A 20,179-nucleotide genomic window follows, 5' to 3' on the forward strand; every position below is an offset into this window, starting at 1 on the left:
CTTGAAAGTACGTATTAGTACCTTTTGAAAGGGTTCTGAGTGACATATTTTTTTGCTTTCCTGAGAGTGTATATCCTACTACATTTACATTTATGCATTTAGCAGATGCTTTTATCCAAAGCAACTTCCAGGTCATTCAGGCTATAATTTTCTTTTTAACCAGTTTGTGTGTTCTCTGGGAGTTGAACCCATGACCTTTTGCGCTGCTAACACAATGCTCTACCACTGAGCCACAGGAACACCACTACATCAATGTATTGTAGTGACGGCCTTGGTCACAACATATAGTCGGACAAACAACGATCCACAATCATTCCAGGATTTGTGAATGTAATGAAACAAATTAACATGATGCCTTTAAGGCTCACGTGGAAACATTTGTCTCTAGAACCAAAAGATAAGGCCAAGCACATAGATTCAATAAGAGGAACTGTTTTGTGTATCTGAATTGTGGCTTCTGGAGAACAAGTGTTGTGTGGTTTTATTGAGCCATGACTCTATCTTATTTATTTTGTTTATTTTGCATATATTCTCCCATCCTCCTGGTTGGGAAATTAGTCAATAAGGTGCTTGAGGACATAAATGGAGCGCTGGCGTAAAAAAGCATTGCTTTCTTTATTAGCCTTCTGCTCTGCTGGCTCATTCCGTTTTCTTTTTTGATTACTTCATTTTGTTAACCTTTAAAGCCAGGCACATATCTGAGGAGGAGAAATGTGAAATATGTGGGGAACTTCAAACCATTTTTAAATGTTAATTTCAAGTTGCTGACAGGTGGTTTTATTCACATGGAACGAATTGTGTCTCCTGGGTTATTTAGAAACCTTGTTGAAGTGAAAAGAAGTCTTTGAATAGAAATGTAGTCATTTGCATATTTATTTAAATGCGCTGCAGCTATGGGACACATGTAGGAGTCTTTAATGAAGAAATGCTTACCACTGCTGTTGGGAAGAGAAACGTCCTCTGTGCAATGTCAGTCAAAACCATCACAATGTGTCCCATCTCTCCCCTCGGTCTGACTTCTCCTGTGGGTATCTCCATTCCATGCCCTTTTTCTTTCTCTTTTCATGTTGTCATGTTCCACTGCTTCTGTTCATGCAGGAGTCAAACCAAGAGTAAAAAAAAAATGAAAAGATGTAAACAGTGAACACTGTTCTACACAAAGAGCAGTTGATCTGTTCGAAGAGAAACCGACAAGGTTACTTGGAAAGACAGCATAATTCCCCAAAATACAGTTGTCTGTTTGTTCTCTGCCTGAATCAATCTGTTTTGAACCAATAGGATTGAGTGGAAGATTCAATGATTGACTCATAAAGACAGTCACTTGTCACTAGTTACTGGTGTAATAATGCAGTCAAAAAGATTCACTGGGAATCCTCACCACTAATGCACAGAATGACAGTCTGAGTGGAGCATGTTACAGTTTAGAGCCAGACAATTTTATTATTGTCTAACATAACATAATTAGATTTTTATTCATTAAAGTTACCGCTAACAACTTCATGTTACAGTTGTTAAGTCCTTAACTTAACTCAAACTTCTTTTTATTTTTTCCATTCACTATTTTGCTCTTATTAGGTCCCTTTTTCTCAAGAAAAGACACAGAGCATCATAACAGAATGAGAATAAAGAACTGTAATGTATGATTACTTTTGAAGAACTTTTCTGTATCATAATTATACTTCAAATGGTGGTTCATTTACTTGATGAGTGGCTTGATTACTTGGGCTCCAGGCGCTTTTTAATACAGCGTTCATTAAAGGAATGCTTTACCGCAGTGACGCCCTTTCCCGCATCTCAAGAGTTGATCCTCATGTGTTCTCTTTACTTTCTGCCCTTAAACCAATGAGCATTTGGAATGCACTCAGGCTGAAAATTGCCTTTTCTACCATCGCTATCATTTGATTGGTATTCCAGCTAATAGACATGCAAATAAAACAGAGGGTGCATTGCACTCAAGACAGAAATGTGGCACTTGGTCAATAACATTATGGAAATGTTGCTTCTACTTCTTCAGCTCTTTGTATGAGAGCAATAGGCCTTTGCCAAAGTGCACAAGCGCCTTAAGCTGAGGAAATTACTCTGCTGGCTACATTTTCTCAGTAGCGGCACTTCTGTCCATTTGGCGTGATTAATATGTCAGTCTTATGTTGAACCATGTGTCCCCCCCGTCATCGCCGATGTAGGTCTAATGCATTTTTTAGTCTTTTTATTATATATTTCAAGCATGAAAGCAGTGAAAATTTCAACGTATCATGAGGAAGAATGTTTTTATAGGATTTCTACTGAAGTAAAAGACTGTCTCTTACAGCATTTGGGAATATGAGAATGACATTTGGAGGTTTAGATGTGTATTTGATGGAGGGTGGGCGGGCAGCAGCCCTGCAGGCCATAAGCTTCCTGTCATCTTGTTCAGAAAGTCGGCGCTGCCTCCTGCCTGGGCCGGCTAGGACCATCTTATCTCATCTGCAGAGGGTAGGAGGGCTACTTGGTTTGTCCTGTTGCTTGGACCCCCACTGTGCCTGAAATGTGGTCCCGTCAGATAACTTTAGGTCTGCCTTTACTGAATCAAGAAAGGAACGTGATGAAGCCCGAAGAGCTGTATTTAACACACAAGGACTTTACATAAGGCTAGATTCTCTAGTGCTGCAGATGTGTTGTAGGGTACATTACAAACATTGGTAATGAGAGAAAAATATCTCTAGAGTTCTGTTTGGACTTTGAGAGACTTCTTTTACTAGCTCAAAAACACACTTGAGTGAGTGAGTGAGTGAGTGAGTGAGTGAGTGAGTGAGCAAGTGACGTGACATAGAGCCAGAATTTGTGGTCTGCATTTAACCCATCCAAAGTGCACACAAACAGCAGTGAACACACACACATCATGAACACACACCTGGAGCAGTGGGCAGCCATTTATGCTGGGACACCCGGGGAGCAGTTGGGGGTCCGGTGCCTTGCTCAAGGGCACCTCAGATTTTTTCATTATTTTTTCATTATTTTTCCTAAACTTGTCAGAACTGGTTATGAACATAATTTAACCACGCTTAAAAATGCTACATTACAAATGTTACATTATGTATATATTAGGTCTTAGAGACCCCAGGTATAAAACTCACATGCTCTGATTCATTTGCATGCAGCATCAGTGCATGCCTTCCAGTTGTTTACTTGAATTCTATTTATTTATTTATTTATTTATTTGTACAGTACATGTGTTTTACGATTCATCAAAACGTTAATTTTAAAGATGCTTTTATCCAAAACATGTTACAAATGGAAGTATCAGACAATCAGTCTGTTATGAACGTTATGAACGTTTGTTTGTTCACATTGTCAAAGTAAATACCTTTGTTATTGTAAGTGCCTATGGGTTTGGATGAGTTAAGTGCTTCTGGAAGAGATGAGTTGAATTAAAAAAACTAAACGAGCAGCATTTGGGTTGGGTTAACATAAAGAACATAAAACCAGTTTCAACAAGCACAAGGGTTAATATAATTATTAATTAACCTCCTTGACATACTGTATGCTACTTGATGTCAAATATTTCAGTGATTTATTAGTATTCAGTGGTTTAATGTAAAAACTAATTACACAGAAGTGTTTGTGACTTTGTAATGAGAATTTCAGTTTATCCAAAAGTAATACAGGTAGCAGCCATTCAAGCTCCACCATTTAATTGTTCCTTTGTTCTCACAGTTACAAACACGTCAAGTAGTTTCTAATTTCTGTGAGCTGACAGTTTCTTGATGATTTATAAAAATGATTTCATTACTCCTTGAATTTTGTTAAGCATTCAGGCCAATTTATTTAATAATTTAATTTATTTAATTTTTTATAGTTGAATTTGACTCTGGCTAATCAGAGTACAGAAATAGATACATGGTCTGAAAGTTTGATGAACACTGCTTTAGTGTTATAAATAAGTTAGAATAGTCTCTTTTTTCTCTGCTTTTAGTGTACTGTGAAATCCGGACCGGTGTTTATAGAATCACCTAGTCCTAATGTTATTTACTTTGTCCAGCGCTGCTGCTGTTGAGCCGCCTCTCTTTCTCAGGAACCTCCCTTGCAGGGCCCGGTCCGTGCCATATATCCTGAGAGACATGGCCACAGTTTAGCCTCTGCAAATAGGGAATCATTTTACCAGAAAAGAATTTACAGTTGTGCCTCTCTTCAAGCCCTCTGGCTCTGAATCCATTCCTCTCTTAGCATGCTGAGTGTGAGGCGATTATGGCTTTAGCCAGAAGCAGAATTTACACATGCCTGTACCTTGCAAATGGGCAGTAATGAAGAAGCCAGTACACTCGCTCTAAGCAAGGATGTGTGTGTGTGTTTACAGGAAGCAAAGGAGCTGGATAGTGTGTTTTTTAACAACCGTGGTGTGAGATGTGCCTTCTGGTTTGATGCCCTGTTGTCTAAAAACATGCTTTCAATTCAAACTGGAACAGCTTCTTTATATATATATATATATTTTTTTTTCTTCTTCTTCTTTTGCTCCTCAAGAGAAGCTCTATTCACCAGAATTGATAGAAGTTAGAGTGTATATAAACATGTGCAAGCAATGCAATATTATGAGTAGGGCTGCTCCGATCAAAATCGGCCGATCGTTATGCGCATCTCGTCAGTAAAGCCGGTTCTTTAATCAGCGGTAAATTCCCTCAGGTGTGTGATTTCACATTGAGCAGCTGTTACTACACGGAGCCATTGTTAACTGAGAAGATGCGCAAATCCACTTCATTTTCAGCGTTTATTTGCGCATCTTCTCAGATGAGCATAACGATCGGCCGATCGTGATCGGAGCAACCCTAATTATGAGTTATTTCTAGTGTATTGTATGTATTAAAACAAGTAAAAAAAAGTAATTTGAGTAATTTGAACATGATTAAATATATATATATATATATATATATATATATATATATATATATATATATATATATATATATATATATATATATATATATATATATATATATATATATATATATATATATATATATATATATATATATATATATATATATATATATTAAGCTCTTTATTCAGGGAATCATGGCTTCCACAAAAATATTAAGCAGCACAACTGTTTTCAACAATAATAATATTAATAAGAAAAAGAAGAAATGTTGTCTGAGCAGCAAATCAGCATATTGGTATGATTTCTGAAGAAATATGCGACACTGAAGAAATTATGCCGAAAATTCTGCTTTGACGTCACAGGAATAAATTACATTTCAAAATATATTCAAATAGAAAGCAGGTTTTTTAAATAAAATTGTAAAAATATTTCACAACTGTTTTCACTGTATTTTGGACCATATAAATGGAGACTTGATGAGAAAGAGATTACTTCAAAAACATAACAAATCTCAACTGTAATTTATGATTTAAAATAGAAACAGTAATATAAATGAAATAGAAAATAAAATAGAATAACAGTAGTTGTAATATTTCATAAAATTACAGTTTTGAGTATTTTTGGTCAAATAAATGGATCCTTTAACTCCTGTAACTACTATTTTGTTGATATTTCTATTCAAAAGTTATGTAACTTTGCGAGAATGTCGTTTGTGGTCAGACCCTTAAGAGGCATTGCTTTACTGATGTCATAACTGTGGGGAAAATAAGAGAAATCACAGATGCAAGGCTTTTTCTGCTACTTAGGATCAATTTTGTCCTCAGGCAAACTTAACCAAGATCTTAAAAGTTTTATTTCTCTGTAGTTAACCAGCTAGAAACCATACCCTACTGAGAAAATTATTTCAAAAGGTTTTTTTTTTCAGTGTACAAAACTTCTGTTGCTTGAAAATAAGTAGAAATGTGTGACATAGAGGGCATGCAATGATCTGTGTGCTGTGTAAGGCACCTGCAGGTGAGAATACAAAGAGAGAAGCTATTATTCTGTCATTAAATCCTAATCATCATTAAACGAGAATTTGCCGTCCCTCAGGTCTCCTGATACTTCAGCAACTAATCATAAAAACATAATAAAGGTCAATTAAGAAAGTAGGCTAGTGTCGTTTTGAAAACCCTGTATGCCACAGTGAGTACCAGGAGCCCTCATCTGTTTCTTGGCCCACACATCTGTGATGGTTAACTGTTGAGTTCTTTTGTCATTTTCATCTGTATGGATGCCGTCTGTGAATTTTTCATCTAATGTAGAGCAATGGAGCTACACAGATTCACTGAATACTGCCTAATGGATATCAGATGATAGATTGGTTCGGTCATATCTAGAGTGTGATTTTGTAGCAGCGGAAATATCTGAAGGATGATCTGAACAAATACACTCAAATACATTCATCTAATAAATTAAACTTGGTTTCAGCCACAGAAGGTTTGTGGATATTTCGAAACATGGCATTTTTCCATAATGTATCGTTGTGTCAGATCGGCCCTTTTCCTTTGGAAATCTGACGAGCAGGTCCAGAGAGATTGGAACAATGTCACCTCATAACAGGTTTCTCTCGGTGAAGAATGTTGTGATATTTGCAGTTTCCAGCTTTCTTTTTCAGCTGTAGAACTGAGCGTCAAGGACTGTCTTGAGTTGCATAAATCCAAACGTCACTCACAAACCCACGCACATGGCAATAATGCAAACAACATAAGGTTGGCTTCGACAGTGAAACTGTGGTCTGTGAAAAATGAAAATGAGCCCCGAATCTCCATCGAAGTTAAAGGACCCCATGTAAACCAAGAATGTTTATGTTAGTGGCCATATCATTTCAACAACAAAACAACAAAAAAATTTTATTATTTGTAGAGTGGCATAGGTTTGGTAATTGATAACAAAAAGAGAAATGAAGGACTTGAATGCAGGATTTAAATCCTGGGCCGATGTGTATCTTCTGTTTCATTCACTCAAATTATTGCCTTTACATGATTGAATTCAGTGCCAGTTTGTATCATCAATATAAGTGAATTATATATATTGCCCTAACATTGTTTTCCCCCATCTCTGTTTCAATGAAACACTGATTCTTTCTTTCTTTCTTTCTTTCTTTCTTTCTTATTTGTTAATTTAGCATACACTTTTATCCATTTTATCCATACAATAAGTGAATCATTAATTTGTGCAAGTAATACACAATTTCAAACATTGGATAGTATAGTACAAGTTACAACAGGGAGAGATTAAGGGAAGGTGAAAACATTGTATGTATTTATTTTTAAGTAGGAGGCAGTTAAGCTCACTGAAGAGACGAGTTTTCAGCTGTGTCTTGAATATTTGGCATTCCAGATGAGGGTTGGATGATCGTTCCAGCTGCAAGGAACAGTGAATGCAAATGTTCTGGAAAGAGATTTTTGTGTCTCCATGTGATGGTATGCTCACTAACCAACCTTAGGCTTTTTTCCCCCTCATGTTCTTCATGTTCACTTAAATGCAACATCCTTTACTTTGCTTTGATCATGGTTAGGTCAGAGGCTCTTCTGTTAATTTGCGAATGGTTGTTAAAAGGGGGCAGAAAGACCGGTGTTTGACGTGACTAATGCGATGTTAGAGTGTGTAGCTTATTTACAATTCAACTACGGTTTCTCTCTCACACTCACTCTTCCTCTATCTGTTTTTTCTCTTCCTCAATGACAGTTTTTACTATGAGTTGTACTGAGAAGTACTGACTATTCTCAGAAACAAAATAAAGCACAGTGACAACAATCTGAATCTGTACATCTTGTCCCATTCAGGAGCTCTGTTGTCCAGATCTATTGAGCTGCCTTGCTGCCCACATATGGGGCACACATTCTATGACAGATTCTTCCTAGAAGATTCCTAGAAGATCAGGATTATTTCCATTGGAAATTTTAAAAAGTAATGTATTCCATGTCTTTAACATCATGTTGGACTACAGATTTTTGTAATTGTGCAGCGGTTTTTATATTATATTCAAACATAATCAAATATGCCACGAGTAGCTCAAGCCTCTTTCATTATCATAAAATATCTTTTCATCTTCTCAGAAAGAAAATATAATCAAGACAAAGGCAAAAAGAGGATGTTAATTGATGAGAAGTATCACAATTAATGCATCATTCAGTTTCCAGGAAAGCATTATACAATTTAATTTTGTCCATGATCGCATTCTATTCTTTTTTTTTTTAAGTGTCAAGTTGCTTTAGTCGCTGCAAGAAGCTGTTTATAACAATAAACAAATTTATGGTTGCGTGACCTCAGGTTTCGCACATGAAAGACTTGAAGGGATGTAAGCAAGTCTGTACAATCACTTGAACTCAAGAGAGATGAGTGAGTTCTCTGCGTGAAAACTGCTGCCATTGTTCTTATGGAAATGAATGACCTGCTTTTTTGAAATTCAATTTGCATGTAAATCCGTGTATCATATCTTAAAGCAAAGACAGAAAAATAAGGAGAGATCTATTTAATTCGCTTTAAATGACTCTCAAAACAAGATAGTGGCTGTATTGTAAATAAAATATTGCAGGACTGCATACAGTAGATGTGTGTTTAAACAATAAAAAAAAATGCTATATGATGTTTATTTAAAAATCTCAATACACTGATTAAACAGACACATAGCAAAACAGGCTTTTCTGGCTACCTTTTCATTTATAGTAAATAAAGGCGGGCGTACACGGTGCGAATTCGGATGGTCGGAAGATCGTATGTCCATGCACACGGCACGAGTGAGTTTATCTGAAAATTGTACGGACGAGATGATATACGACACGATTTTACAACCAGAAGCAATCACACAAAGTTGATAGACGCGTTCGACTTGAAGCACAGCGGCACGCACAGAAGGTATGACATTAAAGTACCGCGAGAGCGATAAGAGAGCACACATATCCAAAGCATTCGAATCGCTCTCGCGGTACTTTGATGTCATACAGGTGATTATTCTGTGCAGCGCTGCTTCAAGTCGAATGCGCCTAATATAACTGCTCTCCCTCTCTCATAACTGCATATAAAATATTGATACGAGCCGTGACTGTTTCCTACACGTACAGGTTATTTTTCAGCAATCGGAAACCGAGACATTTGGTCACCCTGTGTATGTGTGTGTTCTTGTATATGGTTTATAAATATCTGAAATAGGTATTAAAATGTAAACATGGTTTGTGAGGAAAATTCCTGTGCCCTCGTAAAAAACCAAATGGCTTAAAAAAATACTATACGGTGTTTAATAGAAATTTTAAACATGCATTTTCCGTGATGGATAGAGGTAGTGTATGGGGATATACAGTATAGAATACCGTTACGTCTATGGAGAGTCCCTGTAAACTACATATGCATGTGTGAGAGAGAGAGAGAACTAAAAAGGCATTGGAACACGTTGCTAGAAACATCATACAGCGCTCGCTGTTCCTGTCAGACTTCAGCGAGTTTATCCTCCTGGTCAATAGTCCACATTCGCCGTGGCGCTGCCGTCTTCGTCTTTCTTCTTCTGTGGTTTTCCTAGTTCGTGATTGGTCAACTTCAGATAAATCAACAAATCGGCTCGTTCAACCGCACACACGTCACGAATTTAAACCGATAGCTCACAAACTTTTTAGACATGTTTAAAAATGATCGGGAGGTCGGGAAGTGCTCGTAAGCCACTCTGCTCGGCTCGTAATTCATCGCAAATGATACGAGCCGCGACCATACGAGCATACGCGATTTCCACACGATTGAAAAAAATCGCAAATGCAAACTTGTACGACAGCAAAAATCGCACCATGTACGCACGCCTTAAATGTGCATGGACTATGTACTGCACATTGAATTTCTGTCAAGTGTAGTTCCAGTAATATGTTAAACTTACAAGTTCTTACTCTTCACCCTTAAGGGTGAAAGCAGTCCCAGCTGTTTATCGACATGAGCTTGTCATTCTCACAGATTTGATTTGTAACACATCAGGACTGAATGAGTAAGTTTGTATGTGAACTACTGCAGTGTTTGTAATCTGAACACTGCACATATGGCCCCACCGCAGGCATGTAATATATATCTCATGAGCATCTCTGTGTGGAGGGAATGAGTCTAAGCCCTGTGGGTAATCGTACTTCAGCAAATAACTCTTCCTGGGAGGCTTGTTTGCTAAAAAAAAAATGGATGTTCTCGCAGTTATTTTGGATCATCTTCAGTGTTTTTTTGTTTTTTTTTGTGTGTGGAAGTGCTGATGTTTGTACTGTAAAGTGAAGTACAATTGTGAGTTAGTGTTACCTTGACATCTAATTTCATCATAATGACATTAGTTAATCTTTGTCTAGATGAATCTTGCTTACCTAAATGAAATCAACATACCGAAATTACACATACACAGCCCGTTGCATCTGCAGGGAAGCATCTATGGCAACAGACATGGCGTGTCTAATTGATTTTTGATTGAAATGAAGCAGCAACATTGAATGGTAGTGTAAAGTACAGTACAGCATGTCAAAATTTTATATCATCACTGAAATTATATATATACTGTAATGGTGATCCATAATAACTCCAAGAACATCCAGTTTTTTTGAGCAAACAAGCCTCCCAGGAAGAGTTATTTGAATTTGTATATTTCATCTTCTTCTTTTTTCTTCTTCTTCAAAAAGCCCTGCATTTAACACTTAGTGGATGCTGAAATGTTATGTAATGCTAATATTAAAGAAAGTTCACCCATAAAATGAAAATTTGCTTAAAATTTACCCTCAGGCCATGAAATATGCAGGTAAGTCTGTTTCTCCTTTAGAACAGATTTAGAGAAATTTAGCATGACATCACCAGTGGATCCGGGTGAAAATGAGAGTTAAAACAGCTGATAATAAAACCTCTTATTAATCCACAAGTAATCCATATGACTCCAATCCATCTATTAACATTCTGTGAAGCAAAAAGTTCATCAGTGCATTTTAACTTTGGCCAAAATACCATAAGAGGCCATGATCCATAATAACACTTCCTCCAGTTTAAAAGTCCATCACCTCTCACATCAAAATCCATTGATATACAGTATTTATTTAAAACTGTTATAACGAGCTGTTTCCCTTTGTGCTTAATCTGTGCATAAATCTCTCTTGATTCAGACAGAACAACGTTTTCACTGGACAAAGCAATGTTATAGATAGAGGACTTGTTTGAAGTGAAAAAGATCTTAATGATGGATTTCTTACAAATACAACATTAACTGATGTACTGGAGTCATGTGGATTACTTGTGGATTATTGTGATGTTTCTATCTGTTTGGACTTATTCTGGCAGCACCCATTCACTATAGAGGATCCATTGGTGAGCAAACGTTGTGTTTTTATCAGCCTTCGGTTCATTTCAAACTAGAATAGAATAAAGTATGGAAGAATATACAAATAATGAGGCCCTCTACTAGACCGACTAAAACAAATGGGTGTCACCACCACAGGAAAATGTAAAAGACACATGGCCCCTCATAACTTCTGCATGCAGCCCACATCTCTCATCCGGAGATGGAAAGGAGATCTTGTGCGTATCTCACTGGCATCATGAATCATTCTTATTGAGAGACCAACATGTTAGTTAGTTGACGTTAGTTGAAGTGTAGTATTAAACGTTCCTCTCATGCACCCCAGTGGTACAGATCTACTATAGTAGCCTTCTCTCCTTTGTGCGGTATCTACAGACTGAGTGCACACACTCTTTGAGTTCATCAAGGTCAGAGCTACTTTATTTCCAAAGCTCTAATATCTCCAGCTGGAGTGCGACCTAATGGGTTTTGAGGGCATCTTGTACTTTTAAACTTGTTTTTGTTCATTTTTAGCTGTGCTGCAGATAGAACTAACAGGAAAGGATGAAAGCTCTTCACCATAACCTTGTCTGTGTTTTATTTATCAAGACGAATGAAAGTACTCTTTTAGGCTGGTAAAAAAGAATTTAGAAGGTACATCAATGAGTGCCCTAGACATGTCCCTAAAGTATTAAACTACAAAATGTTCTCACTTTGTCTCTTAAAGCCTCCATTTTATTTAGTTCATTCTTGGATTCAGGTGTGTCTGGATATGTACCACTATTTGATTTTAATTAAGAAACACTAAACTACAATTTCTGAGATTTTAACAGAGGTGTTTGAGTTGCGCATTATTGAAGACAATGTTAGCATTTTTTAATTTTATTTATAGTGAAAACCACTTAATTTTGAGATGTTCGTCTTCCAGGTTTAAAATCTACAGGATGGATGGATAGATATAAAAAAAAAAGGTAGATCGATTTTTATATTGAATATATTTCATCATATTTATAAACACATTCATTAACATTAAATCACATTTAGAAGGTTAAAGATAATGAGTTGAGATAATCTCCTCTCTCTAAACACAGTTTTGACCCTTGTGACCTTTGGGCAGATAATTGCACTTACAGTACAGTGTTACTTCAAAAGCCCCCCTCAGAACCCAATAATCACTTCCTGTATTCCCATATGACCAAGAACATATTAAGCTGATTTCGAGGGGACCTTCCTCTGCGTTCATTCCCGCATAACTGCTGTAAAATAATTGCTGCTTCTGAATACATTTATCTGTGGAAGGTAATAGAGTGTTGTGTAACAGAAAGGTCTACTGATTGTTATTCGTGGATGACTGTACCCCATCCCACCGGTGTGGAAGCGCTGCTGGAAAATTGAAGCTCCTAAATAAATTTGCTCCTAAAGCAGGATTAGGCTCACCGTTTCGCTGTTTTAATGAGCCTGAATCAATGGAGCATTCCGTCCATATAAACCCCCATTGGCCTGCTAGAAACCGTTTCTTCAAACTTAAAATCTCCAGGCTTATTAGTTTGCCGCCCGTGAGCTGCAATCAGCAGCGAGGAAAAGCTTTGATACGTCCCTGCCTGGCTGTGCAGGTTCCTCTCAGCGCTCCTTTCTCTTTTCTGTCTGATTTACGGCACATTACGAACCTCCTCGCCCGCCCCTTCTCGCTCACCCCACATCACTAAACGCATCTTTGCCTGGCCCCACTGCAGCTATATTTATGCAGCACGTAAAAGACTAATGCTGTTCATCTGCCCTCCTAGACGAAGATGTGTGAGAAGACTCAGAGGAGGTGTTAACCAATAGAAAAGCTCTTTGATTGGGTAATTGGTTTGCTCATGTGTGGTGTTAAGAGCCCCATGACATGCTCTAAATGCTCACAAAGTCATGATCAATGCAAATGGCATGCTGAGGGTGAAATTCTGAGGATGGAATGCTGTTATTAGTGTTTTCATTTTGATATAACTGTGTAAAAGCTTTTTTAAAAATAAGAACCACAGTTGTTGTTTTTTTTTTTTTCTGTTCACAGCCAGAAGAGACAGTCGCCACAACCTGACATCATTGTTGGTTCAGCCCATCTCTGCCTCCTTAGCGAAAATGCTGCTCTCTGCCCCTACCATGGGGCAGGGAAGACCCTGCGTCCCCATGGCCATGCCCTCAGCCTCAGGTAAGCCCTGGGCCAGAAACAATGCCTGCTGCATTACTGTATCTGTCAACAGACAGCCTTCTTCAGCCTCACACTATATCGCTGCTTACAGCCTTCAAATCACTCACGTAACCTGAAGGAGAGAGACTTTCTGGCATTAGAATCCCTCTCAATAATATTATCAATAATAACATTCAAATGTTAATCCATTATACTGGGAAATAAATTAATGTATTAGTAGTAGTAGTATATAATTTACTTTCTTTTTTTAGATGCTATGTATCTTTTTTTTATTGAGCAGAATAATTGTGCTCTAGTATGCATCTAATTGAATTTGTATAAAACAAATACCTTTTTGTTTTATTAAACATTACATTTATTTTATTGTATATTGTTTATTTTGCATATATCCTTTCAAAAATAATGCTTGAATATTTTCTTTTTATTTAACTTCACATTTTTCCTGAAGTAGGGTTTTGTCAGGTTCCCATATTGCCTTTTACATGTTTAAGTTTCATAAATAATTGCATTTTCAAATTCAAATTTTTGGAAGGTTCCCATTTTGTTTGTGTACTTGTTAATGATACATTGTGGGGACTGGATTTATAAAAAGTATAAAAGTAATAGAAGTCCAAAGTTTATGGAAAGTCCTCACAATCCATAGAAATAAGTGTGTGTGTGTGTGTGTGTGTGTTATTGTAACCAAAATGTATGCATTGGAGTAAAAAATATGACACCTATTTTTGGTCTGCATTAAAATGCAAAACAGACCTTTAGTTATTACACATACTGAAATGACAGGGATATAATATATACGATATACTTATGTGTTAAAGAAACAGAAACAGTTCTAACTAACCTACTAACTAAATAAATACAACTAAAATACAAATTAAAAAACATAAAAAAAAAACTGTGGATCCACTGTGGATTATAAGAATGCTTAAACTGTTTTATTTTAATTATTTTTTATAAAAAAATCTATTGGGTTGGGGGAAAAACACTCTCTGGACAATATTCAAATTATCTTGTATATTCCGCAAAAGAAAGAAAGATCATAAAGGTTTGGAAAGACACAAGTTTAAATGATGACAGAAATGTATTTTTGAGCAAACCATCTCTTTAAGTATTGTTTAAGGCTATTATGAAGTTTTACTGACTTATAGAGTTTAGGTTCTCACCATATGATCTTTAATGACATTCATGTGATTGTCTTTTTTCACTATTTCAGAAACCGATTATACTGCCATCCTGTTAGGGTCTCTCATGCTTTGTGATTTCTTCCTTATGTGTGTTAATCCTTATGTCTCCACTAAGCTCTGAAACACAATCTTTTGTGCCTGAGATATTCATTAGTCTTCTCAGTCTCATGCTTCTGCTGGGGATTTAACCATCAAAAGCAGCTGTGAGCACATGACGTCAGTGTTCCACCTGCTGGCGGCAGATGGTATGACACTCTTTAGCTCCAGATGAGAGAGGTTGTGTGCTCAGAAAGCCAAGGCTTGTTGATTTATGCTCAGCTGTGCGAGTGTAACTCCTGAGTGTGGTAAATTACACAGGCTTTACACATCATCTTAAAGTCGCCCTCGCCGTGGCCGCCCATATCCAAGGCCATTACCCACATCAGTCAGCGGGTGCCCATGGGACCTAATTGAAACCATGAGAGTAAGGCTGGTCAGCCATCTTACAGCCCTCTCTCATGTAGAGCTTCCAGGGAGGTCAAATGTAATGGTGAATGTGTCACGGGAGCAGTGGTGGATGTGCTGCGGGCTAAATAAAAATGACTGATGGAGGAGATGACATTTATCGGGACATAATTGAATTTAAGTGAACAAACCTCCAGGGAAAGGTCTTTGACGTGTGATGATGCTTTTCATCGACCAACGATGAATGGACAGATGTCCTTTTGCTCATTGACCTTCATCTCTGAGTAACAGTCTTTGGCACACTGCAATATATGAAGATGCCCAAAGTTTTTATGCAACTTTGTTACACAACCTTTATATAACTATCACTTTTTTTCGGGATACTTGAAACAAGTGAGCCTTTGACATGCACAGTCTGCTGTGAACATGTTGCTTTTTTTCCCTAATATAAAAAAAAAATTGTTTATGCCTGAATGCATTCTCAAAATTAAGCCATTCTTTGTGTATTAATGTCTCACATTATGTAACAAAATAAGCTGTAAAGAAGAATAAATAAATAAATAAAGTTAAAATAATAAAACAACAGATATACTTTTTAATCATATATGCAAAAAGGTATGTGTATCTTGCAACTTGTTTTATAACATTTAAAGTGTATAGCAATTAGAGCTTTCAACTGGTTAAAAAACAACTATTTGCACATTTTTTTTCCCTAAAAATAATTGTGATTAATCGTGATTAATCTCACCTACAAATTAAAGTTTTTAAATAAACTTCCATATTGCATTAATTTTGCAATCAGTCTCACAACATAGCAACATAAAGACAGTATTTTGTTTTTTATATTTGTTTAGTGGCATGCAGGGCCGGCCTTTGCCGACAGGCGACACAGGTGGCCGCCTGGGGCGCCATCTGCTGGACGGGGTGCAAAATGTTGTGTACCAGTTCTAATGCCATGGCTAAAGTTTGAGCAAAACATACTAACTGTTCTGTCTTTGGCTGCAAATACTAGTAACAGAACACTATTTCGAGTCCCAGCCTCAGAGGAGACAAGAGAGCAGTGGAATTATTGATTTATTTACTTTATATTGCTTCTGCCACACAGATATAAAATAAACGTGAGATTTATTTCCCAGCTGTTTACCTTCACAGGCATGACTGATTGTTTTTGTAACTCGTGTGTTTTTAATTTAAACTTGATTGTGAATGAGAACTTAGTTTAGTACTCACATGCTGTGACGGACTTTCTGTCCGTGTCAAAAAAAAAAGTGTCCGGTCGGGATTTCTTAATCACCCAAAATGTTCAGTTTACTTTCACTTTCAATTTCATGATCACACACACTCTGAGTAAAGAGAGCAAATCTTACAAGATAAGATATGAGTTCAGGATCTGTTGAGCAGCAAATACTCCAGCATGGTCTTGTCAGTTATCTCTCCTTATTCTCGACTTGAGTTCAGTGAAATCTGACTCCAGTAGCTCTTCTTGGATGCAGGGTTGCCAAGTCCATGTTTTTTTAAGTCCCTGTGTTAAAGGTTTAAAATATATTGCATAAATTACATTGGACTGAAATGCTTGTATTGAAACATTTTGCATTCTACCTATGATAAAACTTTAATGTACTTTTATATTAACTGTTCCATTCTGATGGAATGACCTGCCCAACTCAATCTAAGCAGTTCTTGATCAGTTTCAGTAAAAAGCTGAAAACACATCTCTTTCATGTTCATTTGTACCTCTAACTTTAGCACTCTCTATTAATGTTCATTCTAATTTGATCTTCTTGTTTTTTTTTAATAAATTTGACCATCTAACATCTGCACTCTGTATTCTATTTCTATTTCTATTCTAAATACTTGTTTTATTTAAAAAAGAGCCTTTAACACTAGCATTCTCTATTCTATCTACTTATTTTCTTTTTATTTATTATGAATAATGACCTTCTAATACAAGCACTATCTATTATTTTTCTGTTCAGTTGTCTTGTTTTGTTTTTATTAAAAAATTACCATATAACACTAGCATTCCCTATTAATTTTCTATTCTATCCACTTGTTCTTTTTATTTATTATAAAAACAAAACAAGCAAAAATAAATAAATAAATAAAATAAAAATTAAATTAACCTTGCTACGTATACTTTTAGGCGAATCAAAAGAGTTGGTCCTACTTTTGGAAAACTAAAATATGGTCACACTATTTTAGGATGTACCAGTTGTAATGGCACAGCTCTATTCTGGAAAAGTGGGCGGGGACCAGTAGCTCATTTGCATTTAAAGAGACAGGCACGAAAAACTGTGTGTTTCTGCTTCCATTCTAAAGTCACTTTTAAAATTATATAATAAATGATCTGTGGGGTATTTTGAGCTGCAACTTCAGACACCTTCTGGGGACACCAGAGACTTATATTACATATTGTAAAAATGTGCATAATATGTCTCCTTTAAACCCTTTATAATATATGTAATATTTACCTGTGCCCTTTAGCAAGTAGGATGTATACAGAAATAGAATAAAGGCATCGAACACTAAATGCTACTTTATATTTAGATTATTCCTTAAAGCGTCGAAAGTGATTGATTTTCTCTTGTTTTTTCTTTCGTTCTTTGATTAACAGACATCACAGCAGCTGGGTTATTAGGATTTTTGGCTGCTATTACTTTTAGAGCTACCACTGTTGAACATGATGCAGATCTGACACTTTTTACAGTTTTTGACCTACTTCAGGTCTTAAAGTCACTACTAATGAGCCTACAAGTTGAATCGGGTGTGTTAAATGAGGAAAACAGTGCTGGGGTGCTTCAGGACAATTGTGTAAACCACTGCATTTCAGAGATATGTTATTAAATGTGACAAATACTTATATGCATGCACAGTTTTGAGGCATCTTTAATCACCTTTTTGGTAACTTCACGACTTGATGACATAACTATGACAATGCATGCTTGTAGTTTCTTATGCGCTTTAATGTGAAATGATATGCAGTAAGCGCCACCGCATTAGTGCATGCAGTTAAAGAGCTGGCACTATGAGTGCAGTATAACAGCAGACAGGACAGGAAAAATTAGTTTTTACTGACAAATGGCCTACTGAAGCTCCTTGTCACCGGTACCATTTCCATACTCACTTGAAAAGACTCCCATTTGATGTGGTCGTAAAGACATTCTGTGTCTAAATATATGCAATTCTTGTCAAGAAAAAAGATGGAATCAACAGTTGTAAGTGGGATGGCCAACCCCAGCTCTGTTAATTGTGTAAATTAATTTTAAATGCGTCGGCAACAATAGCCTCGTGGTTAGTGTGTTGACATGCAACGCAAATGCGCTCACGGCAAGCCGAGTTCGTTTCCCGTCTCAAGGGCCTTTGCAGATTCCACTCCCTCTCTCATCCCAGTGCTTTCCTGTCATCTCTCTCTACTGTCCTGTCTATAAAAAAAATATAATAGAAAGAAAAAATTAAACGCATGCATTAACACGTTAATTTTGACAGCACGAATAGTAACAACAGTATCCTAAAACCAAATTATTTCAAGGGCTTTAAGACATAAAAAGTATTTAATTTATATAATCCTTTTTTTTTTTTTTTTTTACACAACATCAGTTTCTATTTCAGATGAAATGATTAATCACACTGTACAACACATTGCCGAGTGGTAGGAGATGTCTCTCTGTCTGCGCTGTCAGAAAAAAACTGAAAAGGTTTTCTCACCGTTGGTGTTCTGAGTTATGAGATACCAGCGTGACAATTAGTGGCACTACACCAGCGAGGGCTTGTGATGTTTCATGATGTGTGTGTACATCTATAGACACTTGTATATGTAAGCTTCATCGCATCCTAATAGGTGTCAGAACCTGCCATTCTGTCCATATGAAAACATGCATACGCACATGCACACAGGCGTCCACCCCCACATACGCAGACAGAAATATGTTGAGCTCTGAGTCAGCTCTCAGTCTCTCCCTCCGGCTGCATGTGTGTGAAGGGAGACTTTTGCTACAGATTTTAATAGGGGTTATTAGTCTCTAATTCCTACTGTTGAGTAAAAATCGCTTCTTATCTTTGCATGGTCGCCCAGGAGACCACGTCGCTGTGGCTGAGCCGTTGTCTTGGCTTGATAGAAAGTAAAGGATTTACGGTCCCAGTGACAAAAAGAAAGGAAATGGGCTTAGAGACAAATCTTCAAGCTCCAAAACAGACATAAAAAAAGAGTTCAACAAGAAATTCAAACTACTCATTATTTACTCACCATCAGATCCTTCCCAACCAGTATGACTTACTTTCTTCTTTGGAACTTGAGAATAAATTATAAGAAAGTTCTGGGCTGCTGTTCTTAAAAGCATTGTAAGCCTAAGTTGATCGTAGCTCCATTGGTTTCAATGGGTGTGTGATGTACTTAAGCTTACAATGCTTTTGTCAAACGCAGCTGTGGTCTGGTGTTTTTTTTTTTTCACAATGAATTAGGAATTTAAGCTTACAAATAAATGCAAAAACAACATAAAAGCATCATGAAATTGCTGTATATGTACATACACAAGTACATACACAATGGCTTCAGAATTCATGTCACATTCATATTGATATTTTCATATCAGCTTTGTGTGGTGAACAGTATGCTCCTGCATCAGCAGCATCATACATATGCATTATGGTACTCTTGTGAACAAGTGTCGAAAAATGACATGGAAGAGAGGAAATTGTTAAATAAAGTCATTATTTTTGTTTTCTTTGCACACAAAAAGTATTCTCGTAGCTTCATAACATTAAGGTTGAACCACTGATGTCACATGGACTATTTTAACAATGTCATTACAACAGTTCTGGGCCTGCCTATGCAGGGTTAGAAAGCTCTTGTATTTCATCAGAAATATCTTAATTTGTGTTCCAATAATGAACAAAGGTCTTACAGATTTGGAACAACATGAGGGCGTGTAATTAATGACAGAACTTTCATTTTTGTTTGAACTATCCCTTTAATTTATTAAAATGTCATGAGCTCAGATCTTAGAGTTTCGGATGTATTCTCTTTGTGCTGTGCAGGTATTGTTCCGACTCACTTTTTCTTTTCTTTTTCGTTTTTTTTTTTTTTTTTTTTAAATTTGTGTGTATTTGGACTTCACATTTAGTATACTTATATTTTGTTTGCTTTTGTGCACGAGTGACCTGATGGCATGCTGGTACTGTACCTTTAGGATACTTAA

At 36.7% G+C, this 20,179-nt stretch overlaps 1 protein-coding gene across 1 annotated transcript in view; it reads left to right on the forward strand.

Moving 5' to 3' along the window:
• LOC132126674 (inactive N-acetylated-alpha-linked acidic dipeptidase-like protein 2) overlaps positions 1-20,179 on the forward strand; it is a 254,781-nt gene that overhangs the window by 164,093 nt on the left and 70,509 nt on the right. Inside the window, exon 6 of the mRNA XM_059538097.1 lies at positions 13,222-13,359. Coding sequence (XP_059394080.1) covers positions 13,222-13,359 — 138 coding nt within the window. The remainder of the gene's footprint in view (positions 1-13,221; positions 13,360-20,179) is intronic.

Source organism: Carassius carassius, chromosome 44 (assembly GCF_963082965.1).
Source record: "Carassius carassius chromosome 44, fCarCar2.1, whole genome shotgun sequence".
Taxonomy (NCBI): domain Eukaryota; kingdom Metazoa; phylum Chordata; class Actinopteri; order Cypriniformes; family Cyprinidae; genus Carassius; species Carassius carassius.